The 12,638-nt window shown below is 34.8% G+C and overlaps 2 protein-coding genes across 5 annotated transcripts; one reads left to right on the forward strand and one right to left on the reverse strand.

Annotated features, from left to right (window-relative positions):
• Positions 1-275: 275 nt before the first annotated feature.
• On the forward strand, positions 276-10,116 carry LOC112517898. 4 transcript variants are annotated; one of them, XM_025125282.1, is made up of 6 exons: positions 276-561; positions 772-869; positions 2,745-2,826; positions 2,911-2,996; positions 7,088-7,143; positions 10,032-10,116. In XM_025125282.1, the coding sequence occupies exons 1-5, from the start codon at positions 520-522 to the stop codon at positions 7,116-7,118; spliced, it is 339 nt and encodes a 112-aa protein (XP_024981050.1). In that variant the 5' UTR covers positions 276-519; the 3' UTR covers positions 7,119-7,143; positions 10,032-10,116. The 4 variants fall into 4 exon arrangements, with proteins under 4 accessions (XP_024981050.1, XP_024981049.1, XP_024981048.1 ...); XM_025125281.1 differs by lacking the exon at positions 10,032-10,116 and adding an exon at positions 7,369-7,808; XM_025125280.1 differs by lacking the exon at positions 10,032-10,116 and having other exon boundaries at positions 7,088-7,306.
• LOC112517897 (scarecrow-like protein 30) lies at positions 7,914-10,095 on the reverse strand. The gene has a single exon (XM_025125278.1). The coding sequence runs from the start codon at positions 10,085-10,087 to the stop codon at positions 8,009-8,011; it is 2,079 nt and encodes a 692-aa protein (XP_024981046.1). The 5' UTR covers positions 10,088-10,095; the 3' UTR covers positions 7,914-8,008.
• Positions 10,117-12,638: the final 2,522 nt, after the last annotated feature.

A 12,638-nucleotide genomic window follows, 5' to 3' on the forward strand; every position in this document is an offset into this window, starting at 1 on the left:
GTTTATATATTTCAATGGATATTTAATTTTATAAATATTTATTATTATTATTATTATTATTTATTTTCTTCCATCTTTAAATTTTTTTAAAAGAAAAATAAACATTAATTCCCTTTAATTTATTTTTGTTTTTTAAAAAACTTGAAAACATGATATTTTTGTCATATTTTTTCCTTTGCCCCCCGTTTTTTTTTTTTTTTTTGACAAAAACTCTCGAACACATCGAAACGCTGAAATCGATTCCCAAATCTGTTCCATATCAAGAAACCTAATCAAAACCCTAAATCTGTTCCATATCAATAAACCTAATAAATTAACCCTAACCAGTCCCACCCTCATCCTCACACCTCGCCCCTGTTGCCTGTTGCTAATTAACCTCGGGCCTCAAACCATATTCAGAAGACACCGCTCCTCCCCGACTCGTTTGCAGACCCTCGCCAGCAGAACCGTGCACGGCCTTATCAGGGAAGACAGGGGTGAAGGGTTTTGCCGTAACCCTAATTTTTTTAAAATTCTACAATGGCCAAGCGCGAGTTGTCAAACACATTGAAGAACTTGAAGGTAAAATCTTGCAATAATTCTTGATTCTTTTACCTCCACTTCAGTGATTTGTGCATAACTTTGTTCTTAACTCCTGAATTTCTGAGTTAAGGTTCAATTGCGTTAGTCGTCAAGACTCAAATCATACTTTTTCCTTTTCGTTCTATTTTGAAAATTGAGGTAGCCAGCTTCGAGCTTACTTTGGGATTGTTCTTTATATCTGTATAATAGTTCATGCAAAGGGGAGCTAACAAAGAGGAGAAAACCAAAAAGGAAGAAGAGGTCATACCTGATGGAAATTTCCCATCTTTTATTACCACCAAAAAATGGTATTACTCCTCGTTAATTTCTCAGTTTTCTTTTTCTTTGCCTGCTCAGCTTTAGTTGATGGGACTTGTATTTTGTTTTTGGAACCAATCTCACCCCATACCAAAAATTCACACAATGAGCCATTTCAATTCCAAAATCCATACAAGTTTTTGAACAATTTGGCACAAAAAAATCTAGCTGCATTTAACACTAGTTCTCTGTAGATTTGGATGCCACATTGTAGGCTTGTAGCAGTGATGATATTCATTTAACATAATATTCGTAAGTGTATCAATGAGCCATTTGACAAGTGTATCCCTTTTGGGGAATGGAAGGAGTATATTCCAATTCACAAACTTTGTGCATGCTGGTATCCTTTAATTCGTTTGATGCTTATCATGAATATACTATATACAAGTTCTCTCTCTAATTTAAATTCACATGAAGTGCTAATTGAATTTGACTGAAATGATTTTTTCCTTTCACAAAAGTATAAAATTATCGACGTGGGTCTATATCACTTCATTTTTTGGGAGTACTATTATGTATTTGGTGAGTTTACTTCAGATAACATATGAATTCAGAATATCAACTCTGAAGTTCAATCTTGTAGTAAACTCAGGTTAAAAAATGTTGGGAGGAAAATAGTATCAACTATATCATGTGATTGGGAATGTAAGAACACAGTTTGTAGAATATTTGTAGTTCTGTTGCAATAGCCATATTTAACCAGTTAACTAAACATTTTGTCATACTTAGAATTTACTTCATTGACAAAATTAGTTTGCAATCGTTCATTTCTTTATGAGGAGAAATTTGACTGCTCTATAAGAAGGGATTTCTTGTAGTAAATTGTCGTTTAGTGTTTGATTTGCTTTCTTCGTAAAGGTGCAATTGATGTTCATATATTTATATGTTTATTTGTCCCATCATATTAGTAAATTACACGTTCTTTGGTAATCTTATGTTAGCCATTGTTGTTCTTAAGTAAATTTTATTATTTCTTCTAATCATATTCGAATGCAATACAAATGATCATATAATGTATTCAAAGTTTTCGGTTATTAGTCGTGGATCAATTAAGTGCAAGGGTGGGTAGTCATTGATGGTCTAGCTGAGTGCAATCTCATGCTGAAACTAAACTGTATTGGTGGTTAACAAGTCATGAATAAATTTCCATAAAAATAGAATTAATGAATCAGCATACTTCCCTTTCTCTCTCTTGAAATTGAACTTCTATCTACTTTTTGTGGCCTTACTTTTCTTTTTATCGTGGGAGATAACTTACTGATTGCTCCAGCCTTCATGGTTTCTGCAGTATCTTAAATTCTACTATCTGCATCTTACAAATGGTTAATATTTCCAACTACAATGTAATTCACAGCACCGTCCTGATTCACACTTCGTAGATTTTGTGGCTTCAATTTTTGTGTTGGAGTGAATCCAAGCAATTTGTAGTTCATCTCTCGACTTGAATGTCGTGTTATGCTTTTTATAATCTGTGGATGGTGGTGGCCGTTTCGACTAGGTTTAAAACACTAATATAGAAGCACATTTATACACTCATCATTCATCAGTGTATAGGTGTTCTAACTTCTAAAGACCATGTTCCCATGGTTTTGTACTTTCTGCTGGAAAAGCATGGCATCAAGATTGAAGTAAATCACTCTACTCTTTGATATTATTTCAATTAACAAGTCTTCTAGTCTTGTGGTTTTTAAGACCAAAGAGTAGAGATCCATATGGTGATTGTTGGATTTAATCAGTGCAGTCTCTTGTATCTTGAATGCTTTGGTAGATCATTGATGTCTGCCTATTTTAGCAGTTCACTATCTACCTCTGCCACAATTATGCTTCTATTTTCAAGATATATTAAAAACTGTCTCTACATGCAGTGTGGTAATTATGGAAGGCGATCCTACTCCAGGGGCCATTAGAGGCCGAATGTCATTTCAGAGTTTTAATCCTTCTATAGATGTAAGTATAATACCTGAGTGATGAAAAATCTTATGAGTTAATAGTCTATGCCTTTTTGGTTTATGTGGAATCTTGTTCTTGTAGAAATTAAATGATGAGGCTTCAAACCCAAGACAATCAGGAAGTGATGCTACATGCTCTGAGGATCAAAGAGGAAAACTGTCTAATAGGTTGGTTACCGTTGGATTTATTTAAAATCACCATCTTTTTAATTATTTTCCCTGTATAAATATATCAATAACTCTATAACCATTGTATCAATAAACCATAAATGCCTTTTATTTTGTTAACATGCGTCTATTACTGGCTGGAGATAAAACGAAACTAGTGGACAGGGATCATGTGTCAAGAGTTAACATTTACTGAGTTTTGTTTAGCCAGCCTCAAAATGTTATACAACTATTATTGGGGTATAACAGATACTGATGTATTCAAAATGGATGACCTTAATCCTGTGGTTTAGTGTGCAAATGCAACATAATTCGCGCCTATCTTTCAGATCTTTGAGTTTTATACTAAGCGCATCATGAATTTGAACCCTGATAAACGCATTATTCTTGGTGACAAATTATATGACAATTCTATTGACAAACCCATTAGACTTATTTTGCTCCCTTGTTTATTTAATTGGATGTTAGAAACAAAATGATACCACTTCCTAGTTCTGCAGTTTGCTTACATGAAGCACTTCTCATGAGGGAAAAAGATCTTGCATCTTCTTTCCACTCGTGCAATTGATTTTGAAGTGAACTTAAACTATATTGTTTGCTATTATGCACCTTGTGGACAAGAGATTAACATTTCAAATTAGATGATAGCAATAGGTATAGAATTTCACTATTCAAAAACAAATCACAGATAACCAAGTGGTTACAGAATGGTTTCTCCTACAATCTCCAACTTTCGAGAGGTTGGAACTCTCCAGAACCTGTTACACAATTCACACCCCTACAACTATGACCTACACTTCTATTTATACTCCTCTGTCACCGACTTAACCAACCCACACCGATGTCTAACTACGTTGCATTCAGAAACGACCAAACTGCCCTTATTTCCTTCTTCAATACGTAAAACGAATCTCAGGCTTATCATTAGATAAATAGCTTGACATGAAATTGTCATGAATTTCTGTGTATACATTTTGGTTACATGTTTATTTATGTGATAATTCTGAATGCTAATGGTGCACTATGCTGTTAATATCGCGATATATCGTCGATATATCGGCGATATATCGGATATCGCTCCTAGGAAAAAAATCGGACCTTAAATATCGGGAACGATATTATCGGCGATATTTAGCGATTTTTAGCCATTTTTTAGCGATATTTTGAGGTAAAAATCGGACCGATATTCCGATTTTATAAGGTTTAAAAATTTGGGCTTTTTTTATTCCATGGGCCTAATTTTTTGGGCTGATAACTTAAATTAGGTCTGAATCTGAAATCATTGAAGCTTCCACTGTTAAGTAAATGAACTTCCACCGCACGACTTTCTTTGGTTAATCACGAGTTCACGACTTCAACAGTTCAACTTCAGACTTCTTCTCAGTTCTCACAACTTCGAGTCTTCGACTTCTTCTTCTCATAACTTAATGATGTGATGTTTTAATTTTGAAACTATATTTCTAAACTCTAATTAATGCATATTATATATATAATTCTAAGATATATTATGTTAACCGCTATTTTGGACTGATATATCACCGATATATCACCGATATAACCGACATATCGAATATCGGTCCTGACCGATATTTTGTATTCTGACCGATATAACAGCATAGATGGTGCATGAAAGCTATGTTTATATGCTTGAATGCATATTCCTTTGTTTCTTGCATACTAGCTCAAAGTTGCACATTAAAGTCATCGTGTTCTTTGTTATAGTCAAAATGCATTAGCAGAAGATGAACCAGTGAGCTTGAAAGAAGAAACTTGGAATAGCAATAAAGCTAATGGAGACCTCAAAAGGAAACAAGTTGAAGTCATCACAGATGAACAAATTCCCAGTAAATCACCCAATATTATTGAAGGCAACCAGAGTTCTTCATCAAATAATAGTAGAAAAAATTCTCATAAGCCACCCAAGCGAGGAAAGCTGGATTGGAATGTTCTAAGATCTCCCAAGAATCGAAACAAAAGGGGTTGATCTCTTTCAGGTTACACAGCTAAAGAATATGCCAGTCAATTAAGAATATGCTTTTAGTAATACTTTTTTGCCTTCAGACTTCATAGTTTAGTTGCAAACTTGCAATGTAAGTTTCCAACTAGCTTATCATGTTTAATTATTAGTTTTTGTGTTCAGTTGAAATGTTATCCACCTAAAGTGGCCCAGCTACCCAAGTAACCATTATTTGTATCCTAATAGTTTATTTTGATTATGATGAAACAACAATCTCTTGCTTCTTTTATGGTTGTGGTAGCACCATTTTAATGGATCAGTTGTTCAATACCCATTCTGTGCTTTATTTCGAATGGAGAGTAGAAAATAGTTATTTTAGATGACCTACTTGTGAAGAAAGCAAATTTGTTGAATAATGGGTATAAGATATGATTAATACAGATGCGTTCGGTTATTATTAGGAAATGAGAACATGAATGTTAATGGGAGTGCTGGTCAATGATGATGAGTCCTTTCGTTATACAAAAATGACCAACAGATTAATTCTCATTCCCATTTCCTGTATCTCATAACCTTGAACCAAGCACCCCCTTAGCTTTTGAAGCTGAATGATAATAAGCTAGGAAGGTCTTCAGGCGAAGAGACCTACTCTTCCAGAAACAGTCTAAGAAATAGTAGATGATAGCATATTTTAAACCGAGTGCTGGTGAAAGATTGAGGATATGTTTTTTTAACAATAAATTTGAGAGGCGATATTCAAGTCGGTCGTAGAACATATAGTTTTTTCCAATAGACCTGGTACTGGTAGCACATTTCTGTCAGATATTTTGTTCACTTTTCCACTCCCCAGTGCTCCCTTCTAAATTACCCGAAAAATTATCATTCCTGTATGTCTCGGGCCTCTCAACCCTATATGACCCCTCACAACCCATCATCACCACACCTATCCATACACCTATTGCTTGAACAATAGCAGGTCATGGTTTTTATTACTCTCAAACATATCAAATGAAGTTGAGAAATTCGGAAAAGAGCTTCCCAAATAAGGACAGCAAGAAGGGCGTAGTTTGGGTCCCATGGAGATCCCATAGGATGAGGATATTAGGTTCAACATGCTTTTTCAACCGCAAATTTGTGGCCCTTGGGTTAATTCTCCATCATGTGATCATTTGGTGCAGTGTCTAGCCTGTGCGTACCTTTTATCTATTATTTCTATCCTGCCTTGTGTTTCCTTGGAAATTTGGTCCATAAAGCCACTCTCAAACGGGTTGTCTTCTATTTTTTTTTTGACACACTTATCCAGCTAGCACCCGTATATTATAAGCACACATTATTTTTAGAGGGATCTTCTTTTACTTGGCCCATGATGAGAATGTTATAAAGAGCCTGCAGGGCAATTTTGTCTTCTTCTCTTTTGCTCGATTTTTCTGGCCGAAAAGTACTTTTCTTATGTTGACTTATCCACACGATTTCTATGAGTTATGGAAACTACCTTGAAACAGCTTTAAAAGCTCATGGCTTTTCTCAAAACATTTTGAGTTGCAATGTGTTTCTTGACAGTTCGCTTATGTTGCTTTTTTGTCTAGAAGTGTGGCAAAGACCATTGGGAGGTCAAGCAAGACGTGCTGCAAATTAATGGTGTTTGTAGCTGTTACTATTATAGAAGTATCTTATATTTTCTAAAAGGTTTGAATATGATATGGTGTGATGTTTGCCTCTGGACCCTTCTTGATTTTTATAATTATAACTATAGAATAATCAGAACTGGAAACTTCCCAGGAAATTGAGGCATACTGATAGAATGAACCAGGTTCGATGAATTATCAGGGTACAGTGCTTTGAAAATGGCATCATGATGTTGATGTTATAGAGAAATACAGTTATATGCCGAAAGTGACAGGCCTTAAGTTTAAGCATGCAGATAAACACGTGCTGAAAACATTAACATACATAATTGTTTATCCTTTTCTATCAACGGTTATTTAGCCTGCAACAGACGCTTTAAGAAACGCATCATAGCATATATTTAACTGAAAATTTAGGGGTAACCGAGTAAAACAGATTTAAATGTTGTTTCAATTGTATTTACTGCTGATCTTGTGCTATGTTATATGTGATCTTACCTGTGTTGTAGTTTTTTGATGGATCATGGGGCTTTGCTCTGAAGGGTCAAAGTCAAACTACATCAGGGTACGCTCTATTTTTGTATTCTGGTTTTACTTGGAAAAGTCCCGTTAATATATTCTAATAATGCTTGATAAAGCATTGGATTATTATAATTTGTATTAGGATCCTGTTCACATTCTGTTTTTACACGGATTTCTTGATGTTCTATTAAAATTAACACTGGAGCTTATGCATGGACTGCTAAGATAACACTGTTTTTGCCTTTTACCATTTCCGAGCTGTCACTAGAAGTTACGCGTGGGATTTCTTGTTACTATCGGAAATTATGAATGGATGTTTCAGGTATGTCTGCATAAATTTCTTCATGAATCTTGCTGTTCGTATTAACCATTTCTAAAGTTATCGCTACAATTTATGCATGGACTTCTAAGTCCGCACGCATGATTTCTTGCTGTTCGTTTAACGTTTCTAAGTTTTCACCATCCATAAAATCTGTTTTATAGGACGTCATATTATGTCTAAGTATTCTAATAGTCTGCTCTGCATGGTTGGACTTAAGTCCATAAGACCAAAAAAATTGTGCGGTCTTATAATACGCTGACAGGACACTTTATAAAGATGTGTTCATTGGACATGTCTAAAGAGTGTCCAATAAAAAAACTTATTACACCTGTATATAGGATGCACAATTGTTTGGTGCTATAAATTTAAGTCCTATAAAGCAGTCTATTAGGACATTTAGATATCTTTAGCATCTTATAAAGACGATTTTGTTGAAGTGTTAGCTGTTTTAGACAGTGTTAAAAATGAAGTGTTGAATGCAGTAGGAAATATTTGGAAGAGTTCTGATCTTGGTTTACACTAAAATTTCAAAAAAAACAAAGATTACGAAAAAGAATTTTAAAAATGCATCTGGAGTTTGTTTCTATTATGCGGGTTTCCATAAGGAACAAGCATAAAGAACCCTCCCTTTCCATCCTTGCAACATCCATTTGCCATCTTCATCCACAAGAAAGTCCTTGTGGTAATTCATCCTTACCTTACTCGTAACTTCTTCAACCTTGTCACGGAGCATCGGGACCTGCCGGAATCCGGCTCGGACGTTCCTTGATTGCCACTGTTTATACGTCTCTGGCCGCTCTACTCTAGTCGTCCCTTCACATGCTACCACATTCATCACTTCCCTTCCGAACACCTCTTGCTCGTATAAAAACCGGTGTTCGCTTTGTCGATCCGTCGTGTTGTCAAACATGTCGAACAGAGTGGAGAAGTGGAAGAGCGCCTCTCGGAACCGGTTCAGTAAGAACGGGGCATTGTGGGTCCCGTTGAGAATGCCGAGAACGAACATGTCTGGGTTGATCTGCCTGATTAACTGCAAGACTGAATCCCTCGGGCTGCTCTCCACTACTGTCTCATCGTGGATATTCCGCAGCCGGTTGATAGAGTTGACCACAGTCAACTCATTTTTATCGATCTTCAGATCCTCGATTCTAATCTCGTCCCATTTCATTGCGATCCCGTTGTACTTAAATGGCACGTTAAACCTCTTGCAGTATTTTGCAAGGCGGTTACCGGTCTCCTCAACACGTTCTGCTGGGCGGAACCCTGGTTGTGGAAGATCAATGCCAGTAATCTGGAGCATGGGTGGGCCGCCAGGTCTCATAGATAAATTCTTGATAAAACACGGCCACTGGAACCCGTATAAAATTCCGAAATCTATAATGTGAAGCTTTTGTTTGCCTCTGGATAGTTTCTCAATCGACCCGTTTGCTAAAATGTTTGACATTCGGTGAAATGGGCATGCCATCATGTAAGAGTGGTGTGCCCTTAGGATCTGAGCGGCCGATATTTTTTTCAGCTTGTACGCCCTATAAATCTCGGCCCCATTGCCAGCTAAGCGGGCCTCAATCGCTTTTACGAAATAATGCGCCAATCTTTCTGTAGAATCTCCATATGGCGTACAATGCGGCTGGATTTTCTTCAATACATCACAAACAGAAGTAGGATTGTTGTTTGTGATTGCTTGGGCACATTGAGTTAGCAGATCCCGCAAATCGACCACGATTTCTTGAGTGATTGTGTTTTTCTTCCCTCTTGGCCTTCCTCTTTTCGATGATTCATTCATCTTTTTGCCCAATTCGCTTGAAGAGAACCATTGAGGTTCGTGATCGTATAGCAGCAGATCTTCCTCGTACGGTTCTGGCTGATCCGAATCTACTTCCGAGATCATTGCCAGTTTCGCATCTCGCAGTTCTTCTCCGGAAGGACTTCTCTTTCTGCTACTATTCAAGTTATGATAACCACCGTTATCGATTAAAGAAACCGTAGAGAAGTTATTACTGCTTCCTTCACTGCTCGTAGGTCCCGCTGAATAATCCAGTGGGATCTTTTGACAAGCAGGAAATAGGTTTTGTTCCTGGGACGATGCCGGGTGGTTGTTGACGAGCACATCATACAACGACTTCTCAGCTGCTTCAACTTGTAGCGCCAAACACTCGTTGTACATACATGGCTTTTCCTGCAAGTCATCCTCTTCCATGAGCATCTGGTTCAGGAACTTGAGGACCGAGTCATAGTGATCCTGATTGTCCGAACCATCCCCCTCTGCAACCACAGAGGGGGAGGGATCCTGATCAGACATGGGTGTCGGATCAAAGTCGTGGCAATTCACATGGGTTCGGTCAAAAGACGGTTGAACCGAATGGTGGTTATAGCTGTTGATATAGTTGTTCATAGCAGTTGCATATAGAGTGTCCATAGAGAACACCAACAGAAATGACAGTACAGTTGGTGAAGTTTTGAGGTTTGAAGTATGAAACAGAATAGGTGAGTCAGTGGGTTCATATATAGATAGTGAAGCAGAGTTTATCCATAGGAGGAGATGAGTACAAGCATTGATGCATGAGGTACAAGTAGGGTTTATGAAATCAATGGTGGTATAAAATATACAGAAAATGGAAGCCTCCTGGAAGGAGAGGAATGTGGAAGGAGGACAACCAATTAGCATTTAGCCATCTTGCAAGATTATTTAACCGGCAAACCGGATGGTCCGGTGGGCAGGAAGATTCAAAGTTGGAGGTGAGCCAACTTGGAATTCACTATTGACTTGTGAATGATAACATGATGATGTTGACATCAACAGAAATTTTATATTTATTTATTTATATCTTGCTCCTTAAGATTTATATAAATATTATTTTTTAAGAAATGGTCAAAATATATATTTGTAAGTCGCTTACCAAATTTTTTTATCAAGTCCTGTATGGATAAATTTGTTTGTCTGAATAAATGGGTGGTATTGTTTATTTTTTTATCTGAACAAATAGTCTAAATAACATAAATGACCGATTTACCCCATAATATTAATTATTTGAACATCAAAACAAAAAATCATAAAAAGGCCGACGATGGGGTGTCTCACATGGGAAGGAGGCGGTGCTTTAAATAAGGGGTAGGGATGTCATTTTTGTGGCTGAATGAGGACAATACATCATTTTTATCTGTGTGAATAAGCAAGCCATAAGTAAACAATCCAAATGACATGTGCGAATAAGCCAAATAGACTAATAAATCTAATTAAACCGTAAGTAAATAGCCCCTAAGTGTTTAATTTGATATATAACAATATTAAATGCATAATTAATTGATTATCCACTTTGTTTTTTATTTGATTATAAAGATTTTGATGAGTAGTTGAGAGAGAAAATTGACTTGGTGGGCACGTACATGTCATATGTCACTTTCTGCGTGTTAAATAATCTTGTTCACATTTGGGTAGTCAAGATTCCACTGTTGGACCATCTCTTGAAACTATGTGTTCACACCAAAGGGTTATTGTAGCAGGTTATCACTACAAAACAGCTTCTTGCAAGGTCTTAAAAAGTGTATCCAAGTATAGGCTCGGGCTTCGTTGAGAAGAGAAGTTATGATAAGAAACGTAAGATAATATCTTCATCATTGGATCAATCATAATTGAATGTCAAACACTGTTGATTTGAGGTGCAATTCATAGGTGGACATAAGATTAAAAGTGATTGAAGGTTCGAATTTCTTATTACGCTTCACACTATAACTTCCCTTCTTAGACTATCCTTCACCATCTAAGTATTTACTTTGTAGGTGAAAGATCGAGTGAGAAAGACAATTAAGGTGAAAAGCGTGAGAAAGATTCTGGATCATTGATCACCTTTAATATTAAACTCAACCATGAATCACATTTGATATAGTGATTGATCTAGTGTATCTCATCTTAATGTGCATCCAATGGTAGAGATCACTTTTTATTCTTTTTACCTTAACTCTCCTTCTTACGAGAACCCAACCCTTACTGTGTACAAGTATTATATATTTTAATAATAGGGAAAAGTCTAAAAAAAACTCAGTGGATTTTAGTGTTTGGAATGATTAAGTCATTGGACAATTTTTTGAAACAAATAAGTCTTTGAACATTTCAAAATCTGTTAAACAACTTCTTGGACTTTCTAAAACCTTTTAGATACATTCTTATGACCTATAAAATTAATTAACATAGTAAAATAATGGAAAAAACATGAAAAAAACAATAAACATTCATATTTTGAGCGATAAAGTCTTTAAACATTTTTTGAACTAAAAAAAATACTTAAATTATATAAAATAAAACAAATATACCAAAAAAGTACGTATATTTTAAAAAGATTATTGATGGAATTTATTTTAATTAAAAATAAAAAGATATTATATCAATGATTTTTCCAAATTAAAGAAAAATAAAAAATGATTTAAAATGATTACTGATTAAATTTGTTTTAATTAAAAATAAAATATTATCCAAATAAATTCTATTTAAATTTTTTTTAGTTTGAAAAATCACTGACATAATATATTTTAATTTTAGTTAAAATAAATTTTATCAAATATTTTTTTTAAATTGTAAGTATTTTTTTGTTATATTTGTTTAATTTTATAAATTTAAATACTTTTTAGTTCAAAAAATGTTGATGGACTTAATCGTTCAAAATATGAATGTTTATTGGTTTTTTTTGAACTTTTTCCATTATTTTACCACATTAACCAGTTGTATAGGTCATAAATATGTATCTAACAGGTTTTAAAAAATCCAAGAAGCTATTTAACATGTTTTGGAATGTCAAAAGATTTATTTGTTCCAAAAATTTGTCCAATGACTTAATCATTTCAAACATTAAAGTCCATTGAGTTATTTTTTAGACTTTTTCCTTAATAATACAAGTAACATGTTTGCATTTATTTTTTAAAAACAATAATTTCGGTAGTTATTTTGTATTTTGTAACATCTCAAATGTTCTACTATGTTTTTACTTTTAAATCTAATGGCATTCATAAAGTTACCTTTATTTTGTAAATGTTAAATATCATGATTTAATGGGGAGTGGTAATGGCAACTTTTAATAAGGGTATGAAATGCTTTGAAATTTGAACCATGATTAAAAAACATAAAATATCAAAATCAATCAAAATATAATATATTTTATTATTATTATTATTATTATTTTATATATTAATATACATATCTATAATTATATATATATATATATATA

Source organism: Cynara cardunculus, assembly GCF_001531365.2.
Source record: "Cynara cardunculus var. scolymus isolate 2C chromosome LG 9, CcrdV1, whole genome shotgun sequence".
Lineage (NCBI taxonomy): Eukaryota > Viridiplantae > Streptophyta > Magnoliopsida > Asterales > Asteraceae > Cynara > Cynara cardunculus.